The sequence below is a fragment of the Apiospora kogelbergensis genome (genome assembly GCF_038363985.1).
Source record: "Apiospora kogelbergensis strain CBS 113332 chromosome Unknown utg000007l_segment0_segment0, whole genome shotgun sequence".
NCBI lineage: Eukaryota > Fungi > Ascomycota > Sordariomycetes > Amphisphaeriales > Apiosporaceae > Apiospora > Apiospora kogelbergensis.
Window position 1 is genome coordinate 3,949,696 of NW_027117424.1, and position 22,335 is coordinate 3,972,030.

Consider the following 22,335-nt stretch of genomic DNA (forward strand, 5'->3'; position numbering starts at 1 on the left):
TAGGTGCATAATGAGACGCTCTAGGCACCAGCTAGCCCCTCCATGGTTCTTGTGCTACTTGCCCTGCTCGCCCCTCTTCCCCGTAAACCCCACGAGGAGATTATGCAGCTCAGCCGGGCGCTGCAGCGGAATCCAGTGCCCACAGTCCCGCATCGTCTCGATTCGCAGGTCCCTCGCCCACTTCATCGTCTGCTGACTCTGCATGTCCGCTCGCGTCACAAAGTCCAGGTCGCTGACCACTAGCAGCGTTGGCAGGTCGTAGCTCCGGTCCTCATCGGCGATGCTCTCCTCGTCCGCCAGGTTCACTCCCCGCATGGCCGCCTTGTACCAGCTCAGCGGCCCACGGTACCCCTTCATGCGAAGGATTCTGTCGCGTGTCGTATACTCTGCCAAGTCGTACCACGGAGGTAGCGGGCCGAGCCGGCCTGACTGTACGAACTCTCGCGCTTTGTCTATTGGCGCGAAATCTTTCTTCCAATCCTCAGGGTCGCTGGGGTAGATTAAGCTGAATACCGAAGCCGGCTTGAGAGCGAGACCTATAGTCAGTATAAACGTGTTCAACATCGCCACACTCCTTCTTTTGGCTCACATTCTGATCGCAATCCTTGGCTGCTTCTTCGGAGTTGTGCCAGGGCCAATAGCCGTACGTTTCGTATCCAAACATCTGCCGTGTCAATGCAAGCAGCGCGTCTGCAGAGATGCATGTCAGCAACAGGTAGATATACAAGATGATAGCTCAGTCTTACCAATGTCCCAGACCAGCTTAGGCTCAACGTAGCCAACAGACACAAACACCGCACCATGTAACCGATTAGGTATGTACGTGATAAGTCGAGAAAGTAGACCAGAGCCCCTTGATCGCACACCGCCAATCATTAGTGATGTTATACATGGGGTCGGATAAGGGGGTCAACAGGGCACCCACCAGTCATGTGATACGGCAAAGCAGCGCGAGACGCCCTCTTTGTCCAAAATCTCGGCCATATGCTGACTCATAGCCTTCATGCGGTACGCTTCGATATTGGTCGGCGCGTCGGTGTCACCGTAGCCCAGCAAATCAGGCACAATAACCCCGAAGCCGGCTTCTGGGAGGCTCTTGATCTGGTGGCGCCAGTCGTAGCTCGAGCTGGGATAGCCGTGAAGGAAGAGAAAGGTTGGCTTCTCGGGGTCGGCTGGGGCCACAGCAACATAGCCGTACGTGGTGCCGTCAGACAGAGTAGCCTTTTGGCGAGCGAGGGGAATGCGATTGAAGCCATGTTATACGTGCAAAATGTTTGCTTAATTATAATGATAAACTCAGTCCTCTGAATCGCTTGTGATGGCAGACGCGGCCTGTGTCGACGACTTTTATGCGGAAAAGCTTATATACCCATGAACCCAGGGATATCACTCATGCTATCACATCACATCACATTGTATAGTAAATGTCTATGGTTCAGAGAGAATTGTCCCTCGAAAGAGAAGCTGATCCGATGTTAAATTCGGCAGTATTCACGGGTAATACAAGCAATAGATCGATAGAAGAATGAGGCAGCAATCACGAGTCATGCAAGCAATAGATTGAAAGCAGTATTAGGGAAGTTTCAAGATATGTAGATCAGCGAACAATCATGTGCTACTGGATTGCTTAGATAGACGCGGAAGACTATGTGCTTTAGGCTATTAGAGCGAGTGCCGTCGTTGTGGGGTCAGAGGGGGCGATGGCGCGCTGACTGCATATCTGCTGCAGAATCGCTGTATAACATGATAAGGTGCCGCTTCTGCTAACTGGAAGTTACGCGAAGATGACATCATAGCCGACGTCCTTGATAACCATCCTGCCATGCAACCCGCCTCTTCCCTGCCTATGCCTGCATATCCGTATCGAATACGACAAATCGCATGCAACCATAAGTTCTGGGAGCGGTCTGAATTCCGCGGTAGATGCCGCAAGAGATTGTGTTTGATCAGGGGAAGGCCATGGATCGAGAAGCCTCGGCTACACAGGGACTATGATTGAGGAAGCATGAACACACATCTCTTTGCATATGAAAATGCCTCGTCGCCCAATTGGGTAACCCAAGAGCGTCACAGAAAGACGTCGTCAATGATAACAAAATAGGCAAGTCTTTTGGCTCACCCGTCTGCTGCCGTATTATACGCGTGAAGTGCGATGGTCGGAGGTTCGCTAGCAAAAGATGCCAAGACACCAAGTCCGCTTCGCAGTGCTCCTATACGCACGTGGCCGCTAAGAGGGGCCCAGGAAGTCCGAACGGGCCGGCCCGAAGCCGCCGCTATCTTTTGCCGCGACTTCGTCGAGCTGATCTGGCCCACTCTCCACATCGCCGGCCGCGTCATGGGGGTCATCTGACGATGGCGGGAGCGGAGTCGTCTCCGCTGCATGCAGCCTCTACAGCGTATCTACCGTGTCGCGGGCCTGCGCTTGTCTCCGACGCGTTTGGCTCCTTGCGGGCAAAGCTTATGGAGTGGGCAAGCAACATTCCAGTGACCTCGTTGTATGCAGACCAGATCCAGTCTGAGGTCAATAATACCACGTCGACCGACCTCCAAGCGCGGGTTGTTGGACTCGCTGAATCAATGCACACCTGTGTAGTTCTGTCTGCCTGGCTAAACTCATTTCTCTATGACAGGTGTGTCTGGCCATCAAATCCAATCTCAATAGACACATAGATAAGATAGATTGTAGTTAAGCCTAGCGAAATCGAAGTTACTTCTCATAATGAACTATCTCATACTCCAATACTTTATCCAAGTTTTATCGAGCCCAAGGTGTATATTTCATCACGAAGTAAAGAATACCAGCATGAATTTGTAGAGCAACGGATCAATCAAATTTTCGTAAAGTTGTAGAGAAATGGGGAAATACATAACCATCAGGAAATACATGACCCTTGAAATACTGCCGCCGGTAGAGAAAATGTAGAATGTGCTGCTACCTAGGAATTTCCTCATCTCAAGTCTCCATCAAGAGCCCAAGCTAGAAGCGGTCGCCACCTCCAGCTTCCCGTCTCTCTTCCTTGCCGCCATGTATTCCTCGACGACGTGAGAATAGCAATGCGGCCCATAAGGCAGGAAGAAGTCGGCCAGCGCACCGTTGTGACGCTTCGTTTCCAGGCCCAGATCGGTCATGAGCCGGTCCAAGTACGGCACCCAGTCGAAGAGGGCGTAGGGGTAGCGCTCGCCAACACTCGCATAGCGCTTGCGGGTCCACGCGTTCCACTCGGCCACCTCGCGTACCATGGCGGGCGCAGCGGGCAGGGCGAGGTCGCCGAGCAGGTACGCCGCGGCCCAGAGGGCCTGGATCTCGGCGATGGTGGGGGTCTGGGTGGTGTGGATCTGGCCGAGGATGACGATGCTGCGGTCGTTCTCGTCGTCATCGTCGGACCCGTCTCCCGCCATCGGCACCATGCGGTTGTACAGCCGCCAGCGCCGCACCTTCATGGCGCGCTGCCGCGCCGCTGGCCGCTGCCACCCGTCGAAGTCGCGCGGACCCGCCCCCAGCAGCGGCAGCTTGCGGGCCACGAGGGCGTCGGCGGCCTCGTCGTACGCAACCCAGGGGTCCGACAGCGGTCCGCGCTTCGACGTCGGCTTGTTGGTGGCGGGCGGGGCCTTTGCGCCGTACTGCGGGATGCCCAGCTCTTCCTTGAGCTCCGGGGAGAAGAAGCTGAAGTGGTCGCCCCAGCCGGTGGCGTAGATGACGTAGTCGGATTCGAGTCGTTGGCCTGACATTAGGGTGACGCCCGTTGAGTCTGTGCTCTGGATAGTGTCGCGGAGGACCGTCATGTTGCCGTTGCTAAGGGTGCTCCAGAAGTCGTCCATGGTTATAAGACCAAGAGAGCTGTCACACCAGAACGCGCTAGGAATTAATGGGTAAGTATATCGGCTGGTTCCAAGACAGTAGTGACGAGTATGAGCATCGGAAACATACCTATTGTCCTTGATAGAGGGTCGAAGAGGCTCCGTCTTCGTGGCGGTGCTACCGAACCCAGCTGCCTTGTCGGCTAAGCTGGAGATGTAACCCCAGCAAGATCTGGTAAGGAACTTGCCCAACCAGGTCCGATGGAAGAAGGAACCAATCATGGAATCAGTAGTCATGAGTGATGGGCTTAGGTTACTCATCAACCGGCTAGTGCTCATGGTAATAGTATTCTGGCCAAGCATCTTAGACGGCATGATGGGCATCGGGCCCGAGCCATCCTCCCGAATGATCCAAGTGACCTTTTTGCCTAGGGAGCAGAGCAGATACGCGGCGTCGTAGGCAGACTTTGCCGCACCCACCAGCACGAAATGGTCCATCTTCTGAGAAGGGTCAGAGAAACTGGGCACCGACTTGGCCAGGTCCACAACGTGCTTGACGGGGATGGAATCCTCCAGGACTTCGAAGTCCGGCTCGTTGGTCTGGGTGGTCACGCCAGTGGCGCATACCAGCTTGTCTGCCTCGACTCTCTGGCCGTTCACAAAAAGCACCCAGCCGCGACCGTTCGGATGACGCTCCACGCTCGAGACCCAACTTTCGTGGCGCAGGTGACGTTTCAGACCCCTCTGTTCCGCATATCTTTCAAGATAGCGGCAGATCATGTCCCCAGATACCAGGTTGTTGCCAGTCTTGCCATCTTGGGGCATCGGCGTGGAGGGATAGTTCTACACAAGACATATAAGTTCATGATACTTGTTGTATTTTGTAATAGCATGTCAACTTGCAAAGTAGCCGAACTCGACCTGAGCCACCAAGTTGGGGTACACGCGCTCTCTGTTCCATGTCCCTCCCACACTAGGGTATTTGTCAAAAATGGCAAGTTTGGTATCAGGTGCCAGCTGGAGGAGCGTTGAAGCCGCTTTCAGGCCATACCATCCTATTCGAGGCTTGGGTCAGGTATGATTACACTGGGCAAAATGTATCGTCGGCTTTGACTTACCAGCACCAATGATGGCGACGTCTAGGTGAAGTGTCTCATCTGCGATAGCGTGAGGCATCTTGACTGTGAGATTGAGGGTTTTTGTTCGGCAAAGTCTTTGGGAAGATGATGATCTCTGCCACAGTGACAAGAATTCGCGCCCAGTAAGCTGTGGTGTATATATATCTATTTGCGTGTTTCACAGAATGGGTTCTGCAAGCTCCCAAGCGTCGGCCATTGTTGGCGATTGGCAGATATGAAAATCCGCATGTTCGTCGTCACTGTATTCCGGAGACATGTGAATTGACCAATACAAACCGGATATTGAAACAGAACAGAGTCGTGCAAGCACTGCCGATAATCGAGATTGCAACTCGTGAAAGCTTCCCGAAGTGGTTCTCGCTAATTGTGACTATTCTCTATACTCGTATTCGCATGTGAATCGTGATTTTGGAGGGAGGGGTGGGGGTAGGCGATTGCTGACTATAGTCTGCGGGGTGTATACTCGTCATTATTACGCCTTCGGGCAGGTCAGCCCGGGTAAAGGTCTACTGTTGGGTAACCCGGGGGTCGATCCCAGCCGCCAGATTGATGCCGCAGTCGGCCGCAGCCGGCACCAATCGGTGCATTTGTAAGGGCACCTTCATACCAGCCATTCCCCACCACCTTGTGACAGATTACGGTAGGTGCAGATGCTCCCATATAGTCATGACAAGTTCATGCATATGCACTTGGAGTGGATTGTCTATCTAGGCTTAAGTTGCCCATTTGTTGCTGGTGCCTGTGCTCATCGCTCTGTAACAAATTATACGAGTGATCTTATACAGTTGGGGCTGAATATAAACCGACAATACAGTATCGTGACGTATCTTTAACATTCCCGAGGCTGATTGGTGGTCAAGACGAAATGAAGCACCGAAAAGGCAAGAGACCACCGACGAGTATCAAGGTATTAGTGGGCTATCACGAGAGTAAACAATGTAATTGTCGATGAAGGTTAAGTATATAACAAAGGCAAAGAACTGGACTTTAATTTGTTCTTACATGGTCCAACTCATGTCGCCTTCACAATTTCATCCTGTCCTCTATCCCAAACAGTTTGCAATATATTTCCAACAAATCCCCCTGTTTATCTATACACAATGCCTTTCGTCGAAGACAAGAACGAAGGACTGGAGCCGATTGCCATTGTTGGCATGGGTATGTATCAACACTCACTGCAGGAATCTGGCTCAGTGGCTGACATACGAGAAGCTTGCCGCCTACCTGGTTCCATTGACACGGCAGCCAAGTTCTGGGACACCTTGCGCGAGAAACGCTCTGTCAGAACCCCCAAGGTTCCTAGCAACCGTTTCAACATTGATGCGCATTATCACCCAGACAATGCGCGCCCCGGGTCCTACTCGTCCCTCGGGGGCTATTTCCTTGATGGGGACCCTGTGGATTTCGACCCTACCTTTTTTAACATGACACCCGTCGAGGCACAGTGGTTAGACCCCCAGCAGCGCAAGATGCTCGAGGTGTGCTACGAAGTCTTTGAGAACGCCGGTCTACGGTTGGAAGACCTGGCCGGAACCAACACGGGCGTCTACGCCGCGAGCTTCACGAGTGACTACCAGCAGATGTCCATTTGGGAGCGCGATTTCCGCCACAACTATGCGGCGACGGGCGTGGACCCCGGTATCATCAGCAACCGCATCAACAACGCCTTTGACCTCAACGGCCCCAGCTGCCTGATCAACACGGCCTGCTCCTCGGCGTTATACGCCATCCACAACGCCTGCCACGCGCTGCGCACCCGAGACTGCGATGCATCTATCGCTTGCGGTACCAACTTGATCATGATGGTTGATCAGCAGATGAACACGGCCAAGCTGGGCGTGTTGTCTCCCACATCCGAGTGAGTGGCCCTGACTACAAACGCCATGAGGTCTTGACCAAACGCTAACCAAGAGTACAAATAGATGTCATACGTTTGACGAGAGCGCTGACGGGTATGGTCGCGCCGAGGCTGCCGGTGCGCTGTACCTCAAGCGGCTGTCCGACGCAGTGAGGGATAGGGATGTGATCAGGGGCGTGATCCGCACGTCCGCCGTCAACACCAACGGAAAGGTGGAGGGCATGGGCATCACCTTCCCCAACGCGCTCGGGCAGGAGCGTGTTCTACGTCAGGCCTACGAGAGAGCAGGGCTGGACCCCAACCAAACTGCATACCTGGAATGCCATGGTACAGGCACTCCGACCGGGGACCCGATCGAGGCCCGAGCCGTGGCACGGGGAATGAACGACACCAGAAGCAAGGAAAAGCCCCTTATTTTAGGTGCCGCCAAAGCAAACATCGGCCACAGTGAAGCGGCATCCGGCATTTTTGCCACCATGAAGGCCGCGCTGATGACCGAGAAGGCCGAGATCCCCGGCGTCTACGGCTTCAAGAAGCTGAACCCCAACATCAAGGAAAAGGAGTGGAACGTGGAGATCGCCAGGGACCTGACGCCTTGGCCCGCTGAATTTGACGTTCGCCGGTCGAGCGTGTCCTCCTTCGGCTACGGCGGGACCAACGCCCACCTGGTGGTCGAATCCGTCGAGAGCATGGTACCCTTCTACAACGGACAGGGCGAGACCAAGGAGGCCGCCAACTACACGTACGACCCAGAGAGCCTGGACAGACCTTTCCTGTTGACCATGAGCGCACACGACCAAAAGACACTGCTGCGCAACATCAAGGCACACCAGGACGTTGCCAACGACTACTATATCCCCGACCTGGCGTACACGCTAAACGAGCGACGAACACGGTTTTCTGGTGCCAGGGGATACACTGTTGTCTGGCCAGGAACGGAGTCCAAGGCACTCTCGCCCGAGCATTTCACTTTTGGTTCCAAGACGCTACCGCCAAAGGGCGCTCAGTTGGATGTGGGTTTCGTCCTAACCGGCCAGGGCGCGCAATGGGCCCGCATGGGGTACGAAGCTATGGAGCAATTCCCCCTATTCGGCGAAACGATTGAAGCACTAGACCGGGTTCTGCTGCGTGCTATCGAACCAAGCAGCCGGCCCGCGTGGTCGCTACGAGATGTTCTCAAGGCCCCCGCCGAGTCGAGCACCATCGGACAGCCCGACGTTTCGCAGCCTGCCTGCACAGCCATCCAGATCGCCATCATCGACCTCTTTGTGTCTTGGGGTATTACGCCTGCCGTCGCCGTGGGCCATTCTTCAGGCGAGATCGCCGCGGCCTACGCCACCGGCCGCATCTCCGCTCCGGAAGCCATCCTGGCCTCGTACTTCCGTGGTCGTGCCGTGGCCCAGGCCGCACCCGCGGGAACCATGTTGGCTGTGGGCCTCGGGGCCGGCGAGGTGCAGGACTATATCGACTTTCTCCAGCCGGAAGTAGCGGGACGTGTTGCCATTGCCTGTGAGAACTCCCCGGACAGCACGACTCTCAGCGGACTCAGCGAGGATATTCTTGCTTTGCAGAAGATCCTGACCGAGGGAGGCATTTTCGCCCGGCAGCTCAAGACAGGCAAGGCGTACCATTCTTCTCAAATGGCCACTGTCGCGCCATTGTACGAGGAACTCTATGTAGCCGCCCACGCCAACCTGAAAGAGTCAGACTTTTCATGGCGGCAACCAGATGCTATCATGGTGTCGTCCGTCACAGGGTCCAAAGTCGAAGAGTCGGAGTTGTCCATCTCATACTGGTGTGAGAATCTACGCAACCGCGTTCGTTTCGACACAGCCGTGCATTCCCTTGCCCAGAACTTGGAGCTCGCCAGCGTGAAGGTACTGCTCGAGATCGGACCCCACACGGCACTGAAAGGACCTATCGAGCAAACCATCGCGAAGAACAGCTTCGACCTGCAGTACGTCGGTTCTCTGGTTCGCGGTAAGAACGCCGCCGCGTCTCTGCTCAACGCGGCCGGGGAGCTTTTCCTGCGCGGGTACGACGTGCAGTTCGACGCCATCAACCGGATGGCGACGGGCTCGAGGCCCATCATCGCGGCCAAGGGCGGCTCCAACTGCCAGGGCCATTGCCTGGTGGGCCTGCCGCCGTACCAGTGGAACTACGAGCGGCGGCACTGGTACGAGCCGCGGGCCATCGCGGAGCTGCGCACGTCCAAGCAGCCGCGCCACGACGTGCTCGGCCGCCGCATCCCCGGCCTGTCGGACCGCGCGCCCACGTGGAAGAACACGCTGCGCCAGCGCGACGTCGCCTGGTTCGCCCACCACACCCTGGGCACCGACGTCGTGTTCCCGGCCGCGGGCCACGTGTCGCTGGCGGTCGAGGCCCTGCTGCAGCAGCTGGACCTCGAGCCGCGCGAGGCCGGCGGGGTCCGGCTGGCCGACATCGACATCCGCAAGGCCCTGATTGTCCCCGAGTCGGACGACGGCATCGAGGTGCACACACGGCTGGAAGCGCACGAGGCGGACGACTGGTACACTTTCGCCGTCGAGTCCATCTCCGCGAGCGGCGCCTGGACCCGGCACAGCTCGGGCAAGATTAGGGCGCAGCCGGCGCGTGAGAAGGCCTACCTCGAGTGCCCTTACCAGCCGAGCCAGCTCCACCAGCGCGTGTCCCCGAAGCGCTGCTACCGGTCCCTCAACCGCGTCGGCTTCCGGTACGGCGCGAGTTTCCAGACCATGACGCAGTCGGTGCGGGCCAACGGAAAGGACCGCTGGGCGGCGTCCGGGATCAAGGTGCACACGCGGCAGACCGAGGACGAGTCGCGCTACATGCTGCATCCATCCACCATTGACGGCTGCCTCCATGTCGTCATCATGGCAGCCCACAAGGGCCTGCACAAGGAGATGCCGTGGGGCGTCATCCCGCTCCGCATCGAGGACATGTCCATCGCCTTCCCCGACGCAACTGCCGGCGACCTCGATGCCGACGCCAGCTGCTGCGCCTGGGTCGACGAAGACGCCAACAGCAGCCGGCACTTCTGGGGCCACGCCCAGCTGCGAAGCCCTTCCAACTGTTTGATGGAGATCCACAACTTGAAGATGGTGGCATACGAGGCGGCCGTGCCGCTGTCGGCCGTCGAGGCAGCACCACGCGAGCCGTACAGCGTCGTTACCTGGAAGGAGTCCGAGGTCGCCCAAGTGCGTTTGCAGCCAGGGCACGGTGGAAGCGGCGGTAAGGTAGCCGTATTGGGGAACGAGAACGGCTCCGAGCTCGCGGATGCAATGGGGGGCAGCCTGCTTCCTCTGGCCTCATGCACAATCGGACACATGGCCAACTTCGACCGCATCGTGATCGACGACGCCGACGGGTCCGTCTTAGCGCAATCTACCGAGGAGAGCTGGGCTTCACTCCAGCGTGTCCTCCTGCGGACCGGCAAGCCTATGGCGTGGGTAACTCGTGGCGCCAACCAAGGCGAATGTGTCGACAGCGGTCTTCCCCAGGGTTTTCTGCGCGCCGTACGCTCCGAGGCCCCCGCCACCAAGATCGCGTTGGTCGACGCGGACAAGGGTGCTTGTACCACGACCGTAGCCTGCTTGGTGCGAAACGAACTAATCGCCCTCGAGGCGCCGCGTAGCGAAGCCGACGACGGCCGCGCCGATGTCGAGTTCTGGCTCACTGAGGATGCCCGCCTTCTGGTGCCCCGGCTAGAGCCGTACCAGGACCTCAATCGCCTAGACCAAGACCGGGAGTACAGAACCGCGATCATGTCGGCCAACGAAGGCTATACCGGCCAGGTGGTCGACGACCAGCTCGTCTGGGAACGCGCGCCCAAGGCGGAGGGCCTCGGATCCCTTGACGTTGAGGTCCGCGTGAAGCTCGCCGAGTTCACCAAGGGCGACCTCACGGCCAATGCCGAACGGGTCGGCGCCCGGCTTGTTATCGGCACCGTCGTGCGCGCCGGCAGCGAGCTCGACGAGGCCGCATTGAAGGGCCGCGCCGTGGCAGCGTACGTGGATCACAGGCCCGGGGACTTCCTCAACACACGCACGGTCACTTCCGCGTTTGCTGTCTTGGGCGACGACTTCGCCTCCGAGACGGTCGATACGCTGGCCTCGCTGTCGCCAATTGCCAAGGCGGTGGACGTGCTCGCCTGGACCAGCGGCAAGGATCTTGGCGGGCAGCGTGTAGTGATTCTGTCAGAGGCTGCCGCGCATCATGGGAGCCCCTTGTGGTCTTTCCAGGACGCTTTGGCTAAGTTAGGGGCGCGGCTTTGCTTCGACGTCTCCGCGGTCGACGACAGGTGCAGCCGCAGCGAGATGCGGCGTCTTGTGTCCATGGCGGACATCGTCGTCGTGGCGGGAGCGCCTAATGCGGAGGCGGTGCAGGACGCCTGGCGGGCGATGCCAGCGCAGTCAACCTTGGCCTTCAGTGCCGGCGTTTCGGTCGAAATGTACAGTCCCCTGGACGTGCGTCCGTTCGCGCGAGGAGTCACGCTTCGAGCGTGCGCCACAGAGCCCAAGCTGGTCTTGGAGGCTTCCGTGGCGCTTTTGAAAGGTTCTAGCGACCTCCACCGATCTGCTGGGACCGTCTTCAACGTGCAGGAGCTATCGGAATCTATAGAGCTGGCCAAGAAGCGCATTCCCACACCAAGTGATAGCAATATTCTGCAAATTCGCTACGGAGAGAGCGAGGTTCAGGTAAGGTTACGAACGACTGCAAGGGAGAATGCAGAGACTAACATCTTTTGTTCAATAGACGCGCAAATCTGCAGCGCAACACGTGCAGTTTTCCCCTGATGCCGCCTACCTGCTTGTGGGCTGTCTCGGGGGTCTCGGACGCAGCCTAACGACCTGGATGCTGGAGCGCGGCTGTCGCAACTTCGTCTTCCTATCACGTTCCGGAGCGACGAAGCCCGAAGCGCAAGACGTAGTCAACCGCATCGAAGCGGCCGGGGCCCGCGCGCAAGTCCACAGCGCCGACGCCAGCGACGAGGCGGCCGTGGCCGAGGTCGTGCGGCGGGTGTCGGCCGAGACGCCGATCCGCGGCGTCGTGCACGCGGCCATGGTGCTGCGCGACGGGCTGTACGAGAACATGGCGTGGGCCGACTACCAGGCGGCGCTGCGGCCCAAGCTGCAGGGCGCGCGGGCGCTGGACCGGGCCCTCGGCGACGCCCCGCTCGACTTCTTCCTCATGACCAGCAGCATCTCGGCCGTGCTCGGCAACCCGGGCCAGGCCAACTACTGCGCCGCCAACAGCTACCTCGACTTCCTCGCGCTGAGCCGCCGCCGCCGCGGCCTCGCCGCCTGCTCCGTCGCGCTACCCATGGTGGAGGACGTCGGCGTCGTCGCCGAGAACGCCGCCGTCGCCGAGGCGCTGGCGCGCAAGATGCCCTTCGGCATCAACGAGAAAGAGATGCTCGCGGGCTTCGAGGCCGCCATGCTGCACGGCCGGCCCGTCGCCGGGGAACAGCACAAGGAGCAGCTCGGCGACGTGCAGCTGGTCTTGGGCCTGGAGCCCGAGGCGATGCTGCGTGCCATGGAGGAGGACGAGCTGGATCCCTCCGACTCCTTCTGGTACCGCGACATGCGCATGGCGTCGGTCCGCGCCACGCTAGAGGCGAAGCGCAAGGAGCGTGGCGCCGGAGCCGGTGGGGACGGCGCGGCGCGCTCGTTTACCTCGACGTTGGAGGGTATGCCTGAAGACGAGATGTTACAGGCTCTCGGGTTACATATCGTCAAGCGGGCGGCCCGCATTCTGGGTCTGGAGGCCGAGACATTCAAGCTCGAGGGCATGTCGGTAGCGAACCATGGTGTTGACTCCATGATTGGCGTGGAGTTACAGAGGTGGCTGTTCACCGAGTTCGGCCTCAAGATCAGCGTCACGACCTTATCCGATCCTGTGACTACTTTTGCAAGTCTTGCAAGGTCTGCAGCCGAACATGTTGGGCTAGTCGGGCATGAATAATGGGAATGGTAAAGGTAGGGAATATAATATAATAAAGATAACTGAAGTATATTACATATTTATATAGTTTAAAGAGGTCTCTTATAACTAGCACTAGTAGGAAAGATAAAGAGAAAAACAGAAAAGGAAAGAAATAATCAATCGTTCTCGGACTTTAGTTGTCCGATCTCGCACATCACTGTCTGTTTAAGGAACGATATATTTCCACTATCCGAGACACCCAGCTCTGGACCGTCATCGCGGCCCGGGTCGCGATCTTATCCCACACTGAGTGGTGGCGCCGCAGTGGCGTTCTGGCTTCGATGGCTTCAACATATCCCCGCTAGGTTCCGTGCCTATTAATGGTTTTCAGTCATGGTGGGCGTGACTTTTCGCCCTGGTATGCCAAGCGCTAACAAGAGCCCATAGTTATCTCCACATCGGTTTCTGTGTTACGCCCGAAGGACTCTTCGCGGTGGTGTTTTAGAAAGCGAGATGCTGGGGCTGGCCATTGGACACCCCGAGAATAGGCTTCTCTGCTGCTAGCACGTCCGGGGCATCCTCTGAGGTATCGGACACATCGTGGATGAGCTTCCCGGGACCTGCCGGGCGCGAGCGAAAGGCCCAGCAACCCATAGATGCTCTAGAGATGGGCTGGCCCATACCAGTGGACGGCGAGGCAGGGGTACGGGCCATTGCTACACGCGCGCCCGGGCAGGTTGGGCCACAGGCTGTGGAAGAGGCGACGCAGGCACAGCGGAGAGAGAGGTACAAAGGACAGCTGACAAACGAGGTTGGAAGGAGAAAACGGTAGGCATTAGGGGCCGGAAGCCCATCAGCACCGTCCGGGATCTGTGCCGCTGTAATTGGACCTGGCTGACGTATGGGAACATTGGTTCATGGTGGAATTAATTAAGCCTTGTATTCTCGATTCCAACTGGCTTTTGTGTAGACTGAAGGCAAAAAGCAAAACATACAACACCGAGGGATTCCCAGGTCGTCACCGACCCTAGTACTAATTCGGCTCTCTGCTGCTTATATATGGGAGAGCGGACGGGATCCCTAGTATTCAGCAGGATGTGGTCGTATGTGACAGAACATTTGCTTTTCTAAATTAATATTTGAGAGAATACCAGACGGGGACCTCATACAGCAAGGTGTCACAGGAACAAAAGACCTAGCACCACCGTACGAGGTATCTGCTTAGCTGCGGGAACGCCGCTCTTGTCAAAAACCTAGGCCGTATTTGTTTAGCAGGACTCGATCAGATAAGTTTCTAGTAAGCTAGACTACCTAATACAGAGCTACCCCCTTCGTGAACTACCCTCTTTTAAGACGAATAATAATAATAACGCTTTCTTAAAGGTATAAGTAGGGTATTACCTATCTCTTCGATTTCGATGTAAATTAAATTAATCTCTTCTTCTTTTCTATTACTTTTAATTAGTATAAAGTATATTAACGAGTAACGTATTAAAGTTACGATTTAGACGGTCTTTATTAGAAAGTTATTACGGTAAATATCTAAAAATTATTATATCGATCGTATTATCCTCTCGCGCCGCTTTAAAGGGTAACCTAATTTAAAAAAGGTTTATAAAAGTCGGTAATTATTAACCCCCCCTCGAAGAGTATATTTTAAAGCGTTAAGCCTTTACGTAATATATATTTAATTACATTCCTTCCTATTATATATTTAAGATATTTATTTAACGTATCCTTTAAATTAACGGTATTACTATCGATTTAGGGAGGAGTTAGATTAGATATTTTTTAAAACGTTACCCCTCCTTTAAAACGATTAAGGTTTAACTTATAAACTTCTATTAGTTTAACGGAATATCGGATAAAGTTATATAAAACTTTTTTATTCGTTTTAACTTCCTTTATATAAACGCGATCCCCCTTTATTACCTTTATAATATTAATAAGATCGGATTGTCGATAGAGATAAAGGAAAATAGCTTTATTATCGAGCTTATTAATATCCGTCGTATAATATATTATAACTTAGTTAATAAGGGCTAGATTATTATTATAAAGTATATCTTTACCGATAGTTATATCCTACCCTTTGTTACGACCCGACCCAACCCTGCGGCCAGTACCCGTCATCCGGCACGGAACTACGATAACCCGGGTACGTACCCCACGGGACAGCGCTTACAATGACAAGACCCGCCGAGAAGCCATCGTCCCGAAACAACCACCAGCACGACGACCAATGCCCGAAGCGACGGCACGGCTAGACAGTACCCAGGGGGTAGTACGAACGGAGACAGCACCGGAAGGCTAGCACGCAATGGACAGTGCACCCAAGTCACGTGATGAGGAGCGACCGGATCACGACGCTCCCAGCGAGTCTGGAGCGACGGGATCACGGTGATCCAAGTGAGCCAGCGGACAGGATCACCAACCGACAGCGTGATCCAAGGAGAATCAGTGAAGGAGAGATTGGATATATAACCACGAACGTTTCCTATGTATTTCATATAGACACTCTCTACTTCAGTGATCAATCTAAGCATCAATCTTACCCATTGGTGAGGCACATTGCCTTAACGACCTATTGCACCCTCAGTCAAAGTTCTACGATCAGTTAAGGGATATTGCCCATTGTATCAGAAGACGGAGTCTTCTGCACGTTCAAGTACTCTCTCGTCTAAGCCAACATAAACCCCAGTACGCCTACTAGGTTTCTTTGGACACCCGATAGCCGTTCGTTACATTTTGATCACTCTTGTTCTTGCGAGTCACTACCTGGACCCCTGAGCAATATCCCACAGGAACATCATGGCATCCCAGGTCCCAACCAACGGCGGAACCCCTCGACAGGGCAACCCGAGCAACCCTACGGGAGGACCCGACGTCCTCGCCATGATCCGACAACTTCAGGAACGGATCAACGAACTCGCCGCCGACAATGAACAACTTACGGACCAGGTCACGGCTATGCCCCCTCGCAGCGTTCGACGCCCTGGGCATAGGCTGGCACCTCCCCCAGACCTACGACGGGAAGGAAGGAACCGTCCACGGATTCCTAACCCAGATGAAAGCGTACCTACGACACTACGCCGAAGAATTCGAGTCCGAGCCAGACAGAATTCTGTGCGCCGCCGGTTACCTCAAGGGAGACGCCCTCGCATGGTTTGAGCCCATCATGCGAAACTTCCTCGACAACCCCCTTGAAGATGAACAAGAAGACTACACGCGCACCATCTTCCGTCACTACACCAGTTTCGAAGACAAGCTGAAGGCTACGTTCGGGAACCCCGACGAGGCCCGGACCGCTGAACGACAACTCATGCAACTCAAGCAGAAGGGATCGGCCTCTGCATATGCAGCCAAGTTCAAGCAAGTATCCTCTCGAACGGAGTGGAGCGATGACGATGCCTTGATGACACTCTTCTACGCAGGACTGCGAGAAGACGTCAAAGACGAAGTCAGCCGGGAAGACCGCCCCGACGACTTCGACAAGTACGTGGAAAAGGTAGTCAAGATTGACAACCGCCTGTACGAACGACGACTCGAGAAGCAGGGCAACCGCGCCCCGCGAGCAGACAACAAACCTCGAGCCAACCACGGACGACCTGTCCAGAGGACATGGAAAAAGACGTCCTATGGATCCCACAGCGGACCCATGGACCTCGACGCCACCCAACGGGATGGCAAGGATGGCCGAAAGAAGGTCACCTGCTACAACTGTGGAAAGGACGGGCACTTCGCCCGCGACTGCCGCAGCCCGAAGAAGGCATTCCGACAAGTCCCCGAAGGACGACACGTCAACGCCACCAGTGGAGAACCAGCCCCAGCAGCTATTAACGGAAGGAGCGCCAACAACACGCCCGACGTGCCACACGGCAGCCTATCCTGGACAGCCTGCTACGATGACGGTTGCAACACCCACCTGGCGGATAAAGAGGGAACCGGATGGTTTCCCAAGCCCCCGAAGAGCAAGGGCAAGGCGACGCGAGAACTCGCCATGACCCGACAGGAACTCACCACTGAACTCACGGGTTACGACTCAACCAGCGAAGAATCCGAGGTAGGAGAACCCATGGGCCACGAGCAACTCGTTGGCATGCCCATGAACGACCTCGTCGAAGAAATCGCAAAGCCCCGAGACCTGGAAGAGGACGGATGGCTTGCCATTCCTGGCACCCCGTCCCCTGACTCTAGGAAGCTACGACAAACCCTTATCATGTACGGGTTTGGACAAGGAATCAAGGGCAACTACGCGGTAGGCGATGATCGCCGAATCGCCCCTACCGACGAAGCCCATTTCACCCTCTCATGGATCTCGTGCATCCATGACGCATGCACGGAGCAACTCGCGGAAAAACTCGAGAACGATTGGTTCCCGCGAAGGATTGGCAGAAGGCCGATCCCACAACCACACCCAGATCATCTGATTGGAAAGATCAAGACAACTATACCCGATGGACGACGCGCGTACCTGTTGGTACAAGAAGATCCTCAGTGGCCACGACGGTGCCACCTGCAGGGCCAAGATTGGACCCTTTGCAGGGAGGACCGATGCCTCGTCCATGCATGGGAAAAGCCCAGAGCCCTGAGAAGGCTGCAGACCAATGGCCCTCGCGAACCACAATACACCCCGAGGATGACTACTGCGCCTTTCAACGTCTACGAGACGTACGACCAGCGGCCCGATGAGACCGAGGACCTCCGAAACCGCAACTTCCTCACCACCGAGGGACGAACCGTCACAACCGACCGTCATGTGGGAAGCCGGATCAACGACAACGGAGAAGTCACCCTCCTACATTGGAGAAGAAACGAATTAAGGTTCATCCGTGAACCCGAGTCCCAGACACAAGGACCAGCGAGAATCACCGGACCAGAACCTACACCACCACCAGCGTACTCATCGACGCCCACGCTCACCTTAGCCCAGCGAGCGACTCTGCGCCGACAACAAGGGATGCAAGGAAACCCCGGTCGCAGAAGGCAACAATCGGGAAACGAGTACCGCCGGCTGTAGTGGGACAACACCCGACGGGACAAGACAGGTCCCTGTGTGCCACAGCGGATGGACAAGACATCCACGAGCACATCGTACTGTTGGTAGACATCAAAGGAGTCACCATCAGAGCGCTACTCGATAGCGGAGCGCAAGGAAACTACATTTCACCACGAATCGTCAACAGCCTGCAGTTGAACTGGCAAGAAAAAGGACGCCCCATACCGACTCAGGACCGTCGATGGAGGACTCATGACGTACGAAGATGGAGAAATCCGAAGGGAAGTCGCGAACCTTTCGGTCAACATCGGAGGACGTCATGAACGAATCACGTGTGACATCACGGACGTCGCAGGATACGACGTGATTTTGGGGATACCCTGGTTGCGGGTGAGCAATCCCAGAGTCAACTGGAGGACAGGCCAACTTCAGTGGGATACGCCAGGAAGAGGTTTAGTCGAAGGGCAGCGATCCAGAAAGCGATCCCCCAGCAAACCTAAGGTCCTTAGAGCATATGTCATCGCCAAGGAGCCAAAGCCGGATGTTACAACAACAGTACCAGAAGAGTACCGGCAATTCGAAGACCTCTTTAGTGGGAAACTGAAGACAGGCTTACCGCCTCACACACGGTGGGATCATGAGATACCCCTCAAGGATGGGAAGGAACCCCCATTCATGCCCATATACAAACTCAACCAGGAGCACGAAGCAGTCCTGAAGGAGTACATCACGGAGAACCTCGAGAAAGGAGTCATACGACCCTCGACATCGCCAGCAGGCTTCCCCATCCTCTTCGTACCAAAAAAAGAGCAAAGACGGGAAACCTAAGTGGCGCATGTGCATCGACTACCGCAAGCTCAACGAAATCACCATCAAGAACCGGTACCCCCTGCCTTTGATCAGCGATCTACGAGACAAGCTGCTGCGCGCCAAGATCTTTACAGCACTTGATCTACCCAATGCGTACAACCTGATCCGCATAAAGGAAGGAGAAGAATGGAAAACCGCGTTCCGAACCAAGTATGGCCATTTCGAGTACCAAGCAATGCCGTTCGGCCTGACGAACGCCCCGGCTAGCTTTCAAGCGATGATCAACCACGTCCTACGAGAATACCTCGACAAGTTTGTCGTGGTCTACCTCGACGACATCCTAATCTACTCCGAGAATGAGGAACAACACCGAGAACACGTAAAGCTAGTACTCCAGAAGCTACGAGACGCAGATCTACTGGTCAACCCAGAGAAGAGCGAGTTCCACAAGACAACGGTCACATTCGTGGGATACGTCGTGTCCCCCGGTGAGATCCGAATGGAACCTTCGAAAATCACAGCAGTCAAGGAGTGGCCCACGCCCACAAGCGCTACCGAAGTCAGATCCTTCTTAGGACTAGCCAACTATTACCGGATATTTGTCCCCGGATTTGGCAGGTTAGCGACACCCTTGACGAACCTGACGAAGAAGGACGAACCATTCCGATGGACCGATAAGGAAGCAGAAGCCTTCCAAGCCATAAAAGAACGGATCGTCAACGAACCAGTGCTTCGCGTGGCAGACCCCGCGAAACCCTTCGAAGTCGAAACCGACGCATCGGACTATGCGATCGGAGGCCAGCTGAGCCAGCGAGACGACAACGGGAAATTGCACCCCGTCGCATTCTTCTCGAAGAAATTGAATGGACCAGAGCTCAACTACCAGATACACGATAAAGAGCTAATGGCCATTATCAAAGCCTTCGAAGAATGGAGACACTACCTCAGCGGAACGAAAGACCCTGTGAAGGTCTACACCGACCATAAAAACCTCACCACGTTCACCACCACAAAGGAGCTGAACAAACGACAAGTACGATGGTCCGAATTTCTATCAGAATTCAACTTCGTCATCACTTACCGCAAGGGTAGCGAGAACGGAAGGGCCGATGCCCTAAGCCGACGACCAGACCATCAAGAGGAAGTCCCGCCAGAGACCCGGACTATCCTCATGCAGGATAACGATGGCAACCTCGTACCATCACGACACCTACATACAACCAACCACGTCCAGCATGACGACAAGTGGGTTGCGCGCTTCAGGGGATGCCACGAGCAGATGGACACAGCCACCCTACGACCACCGTACGGAGTATCGAGAAACGGGCTAGTATACTATCAAGGCAAGATCCTCATCCCCGAACAACACCAGCAGGAATTCATCCAGGAATTCCACGCACACCCCGCGCACGGACACCAGGGAGTGTTCAAGACGTGGAAACGGATCACACGGCTGTTCAACTGCGAGAAGTTGAAAGACCAGGTCACAAAGGCCATCAGCGAATGCGACCTTTGCAACAAAGCCAAGGCCGCACGACACCGACCATATGGGGAACTGCAACCCATACCACCACCAGACAGGGCGTGGAAAACCATCGCACTTGACTTCGTCGTCAAGCTACCCCTGTCAACAGAACCATTGACTAAGGTCGAATACGACAGTATACTGGTAATCACGGACAAACTCACGAAGTATACCTACTTCCTCCCGTACAAGGAGTCCAGTGACACCAGCGACCTTGCATACACATTCCTCAGAACCATCGTCAGCCAGCACGGGCTACCGGAAACGGTCATTTCCGATCGAGATAAGCTGTTCACCGCCAAGTTCTGGAAGTCACTCATGGCACAGCTAGGCGTGAAGCACAAACTATCCACAGCCTATCACCCCCAAACAGACGGACAAACCGAACGCATGAACCAGACCCTGGAACAGTACCTACGATGCTACGTCAACCATGAGCAAGACAATTGGGTAACGTTGCTACCCATGGCGCAGTTTGCGTACAACAGCGCAGACAACGAAACCACGCGCATTTCACCATTTCGAGCGAACTACGGGTACGACCCAGAGATCACCAGACAACCCCTGGAAGGAGAGCTAGCACCAGTCGCGACCATACAAGTCGAGAAACTGAAAGAACTACAGACTGCTCTGCAACAAGACCTCACCTTTCTTCAGGAACGAATGAAGAAATACGCCAACAAAACAAGGTTGAAGGGACCAACCTTTGGAGAGGGAGAAAAAGTTTACCTCCTACGACGCAACATCAAAACTAAGCGACCCAGCGACAAACTAGACTTCAAAAAGATCGGACCATTCAAAATCGCAGAAGTCATTTCAGAAACCAACTATCGACTATCACTACCCAAGACAATGCGGATACACCCCATATTTCATATTTCACTACTCGAACCAGCCCCCAAAAACTCGAAAACCGACACACAGCTAGAAGTCGAAACAGATCAGCACGAGTATGAAGTCGAAAAGATTATCGGCAAACGAAAGAAGGGACGAGGCCTCCAGTACCTCGTCCAGTGGAAAGGCTACCCACCAGAAGATAACACCTGGGAACCTAAGAAACACCTGGCGAACGCCGCTGAGGAACTTCGGGAGTTCGAACAGAAGGGCCCTCGACCAACGGACCAAGGTCACCAAGGTCGCCTAGACCAAGGGCCGACCAGTCCACGTTAGCCGGAACGCCCATGTGCTGAAGGTCGCCAACAAGGCACCCCTCGTGGCCATCCAGAGCAAGCAAAACTTCGTCCTCAGTGTCCAACTCCTGCATTCCGCGCTCAAACAAATCAGCGCCACGCTCTTTCACCTTGCGTCGAATCTTCCGGATGCGCGACAAACGACCAGCCGCCTCGGCCAGCTGGGACTGCAGCCTCGCCAGCTCGGTATGAAGCGACAAGAGTTTTTCGCTCGCCTCCTCCTCGTCTTCGTCCAGCTTCCGTTGCTGAGCTAGCACCTTCTCTAGAGAAGAAGCCACCAAGACCCCGTCACAAGGACGCCCACGACTGACGCACTCCTCACAACGAGAAGAACGCTCCGCGATCTTGCAGTTCTTCTTCTTGTTCTTAAAGCAGTAAGAACAAGGCATATCGGCAGTACGACCGTTGAGAGCAATATATTCCTGAAGAGAAGACCGCTCGCGAGTCTTCTTGGATTTCGATTTTTCAATACGATCTGGCATGATGAGCGCACATCACAATAAAAACAAAGAAGGGAAGAAACTTACAACACTCCGACACGGCGGCACGACCCAGTACTTATGACCAAACTGCTTTGGGGACAAAGCAAGTAGGGGAGGGAGGATAGTGTTACGACCCGACCCAACCCTGCGGCCAGTACCCGTCATCCGGCACGGAACTACGATAACCCGGGTACGTACCCCACGGGACAGCGCTTACAATGACAAGACCCGCCGAGAAGCCATCGTCCCGAAACAACCACCAGCACGACGACCAATGCCCGAAGCGACGGCACGGCTAGACAGTACCCAGGGGGTAGTACGAACGGAGACAGCACCGGAAGGCTAGCACGCAATGGACAGTGCACCCAAGTCACGTGATGAGGAGCGACCGGATCACGACGCTCCCAGCGAGTCTGGAGCGACGGGATCACGGTGATCCAAGTGAGCCAGCGGACAGGATCACCAACCGACAGCGTGATCCAAGGAGAATCAGTGAAGGAGAGATTGGATATATAACCACGAACGTTTCCTATGTATTTCATATAGACACTCTCTACTTCAGTGATCAATCTAAGCATCAATCTTACCCATTGGTGAGGCACATTGCCT

The 22,335-nt window shown here is 55.3% G+C and overlaps 6 protein-coding genes across 6 annotated transcripts; 2 read left to right on the forward strand and 4 right to left on the reverse strand.

The window, feature by feature from the left end:
* Window positions 1–54: 54 nt before the first annotated feature.
* On the reverse strand, window positions 55–2,337 carry PG998_011698 (epoxide hydrolase; the record flags this gene model as incomplete). Its single annotated transcript, XM_066878514.1, has 5 exons — window positions 55–522; window positions 590–690; window positions 747–853; window positions 926–1,221; window positions 2,221–2,337. The coding sequence occupies 5 exons, from the start codon at window positions 2,335–2,337 to the stop codon at window positions 55–57; spliced, it is 1,089 nt and encodes a 362-aa protein (XP_066727568.1).
* Window positions 2,338–2,964: 627 nt separating this feature from the next.
* Window positions 2,965–4,974, reverse strand: PG998_011699 (uncharacterized protein; the record flags this gene model as incomplete). Its single annotated transcript, XM_066878515.1, has 4 exons — window positions 2,965–3,856; window positions 3,929–4,641; window positions 4,720–4,853; window positions 4,917–4,974. 4 exons carry the CDS (start codon window positions 4,972–4,974, stop codon window positions 2,965–2,967), a joined length of 1,797 nt encoding a protein of 598 aa, XP_066727569.1.
* A 1,063-nt stretch (window positions 4,975–6,037) lies between these two features.
* PG998_011700 (lovastatin nonaketide synthase) lies at window positions 6,038–12,759 on the forward strand (the record flags this gene model as incomplete). The annotated part of the gene is made up of 4 exons (XM_066878516.1): window positions 6,038–6,095; window positions 6,150–6,795; window positions 6,860–11,492; window positions 11,551–12,759. The coding sequence occupies 4 exons, from the start codon at window positions 6,038–6,040 to the stop codon at window positions 12,757–12,759; spliced, it is 6,546 nt and encodes a 2,181-aa protein (XP_066727570.1).
* Window positions 12,760–13,221: 462 nt separating this feature from the next.
* PG998_011701 (uncharacterized protein) lies at window positions 13,222–13,434 on the reverse strand (the record flags this gene model as incomplete). The annotated part of the gene is made up of 1 exon (XM_066878517.1): window positions 13,222–13,434. One exon carries the CDS (start codon window positions 13,432–13,434, stop codon window positions 13,222–13,224), a length of 213 nt encoding a protein of 70 aa, XP_066727571.1.
* Window positions 13,435–16,720: 3,286 nt separating this feature from the next.
* On the forward strand, window positions 16,721–17,648 carry PG998_011702 (uncharacterized protein; the record flags this gene model as incomplete). The annotated part of the gene is made up of 2 exons (XM_066878518.1): window positions 16,721–17,479; window positions 17,619–17,648. The coding sequence occupies 2 exons, from the start codon at window positions 16,721–16,723 to the stop codon at window positions 17,646–17,648; spliced, it is 789 nt and encodes a 262-aa protein (XP_066727572.1).
* Window positions 17,649–21,334: 3,686 nt separating this feature from the next.
* Window positions 21,335–21,726, reverse strand: PG998_011703 (uncharacterized protein; the record flags this gene model as incomplete). Its single annotated transcript, XM_066878519.1, has 2 exons — window positions 21,335–21,506; window positions 21,560–21,726. 2 exons carry the CDS (start codon window positions 21,724–21,726, stop codon window positions 21,335–21,337), a joined length of 339 nt encoding a protein of 112 aa, XP_066727573.1.
* Between the last annotated feature and the right edge of the window lie 609 nt (window positions 21,727–22,335).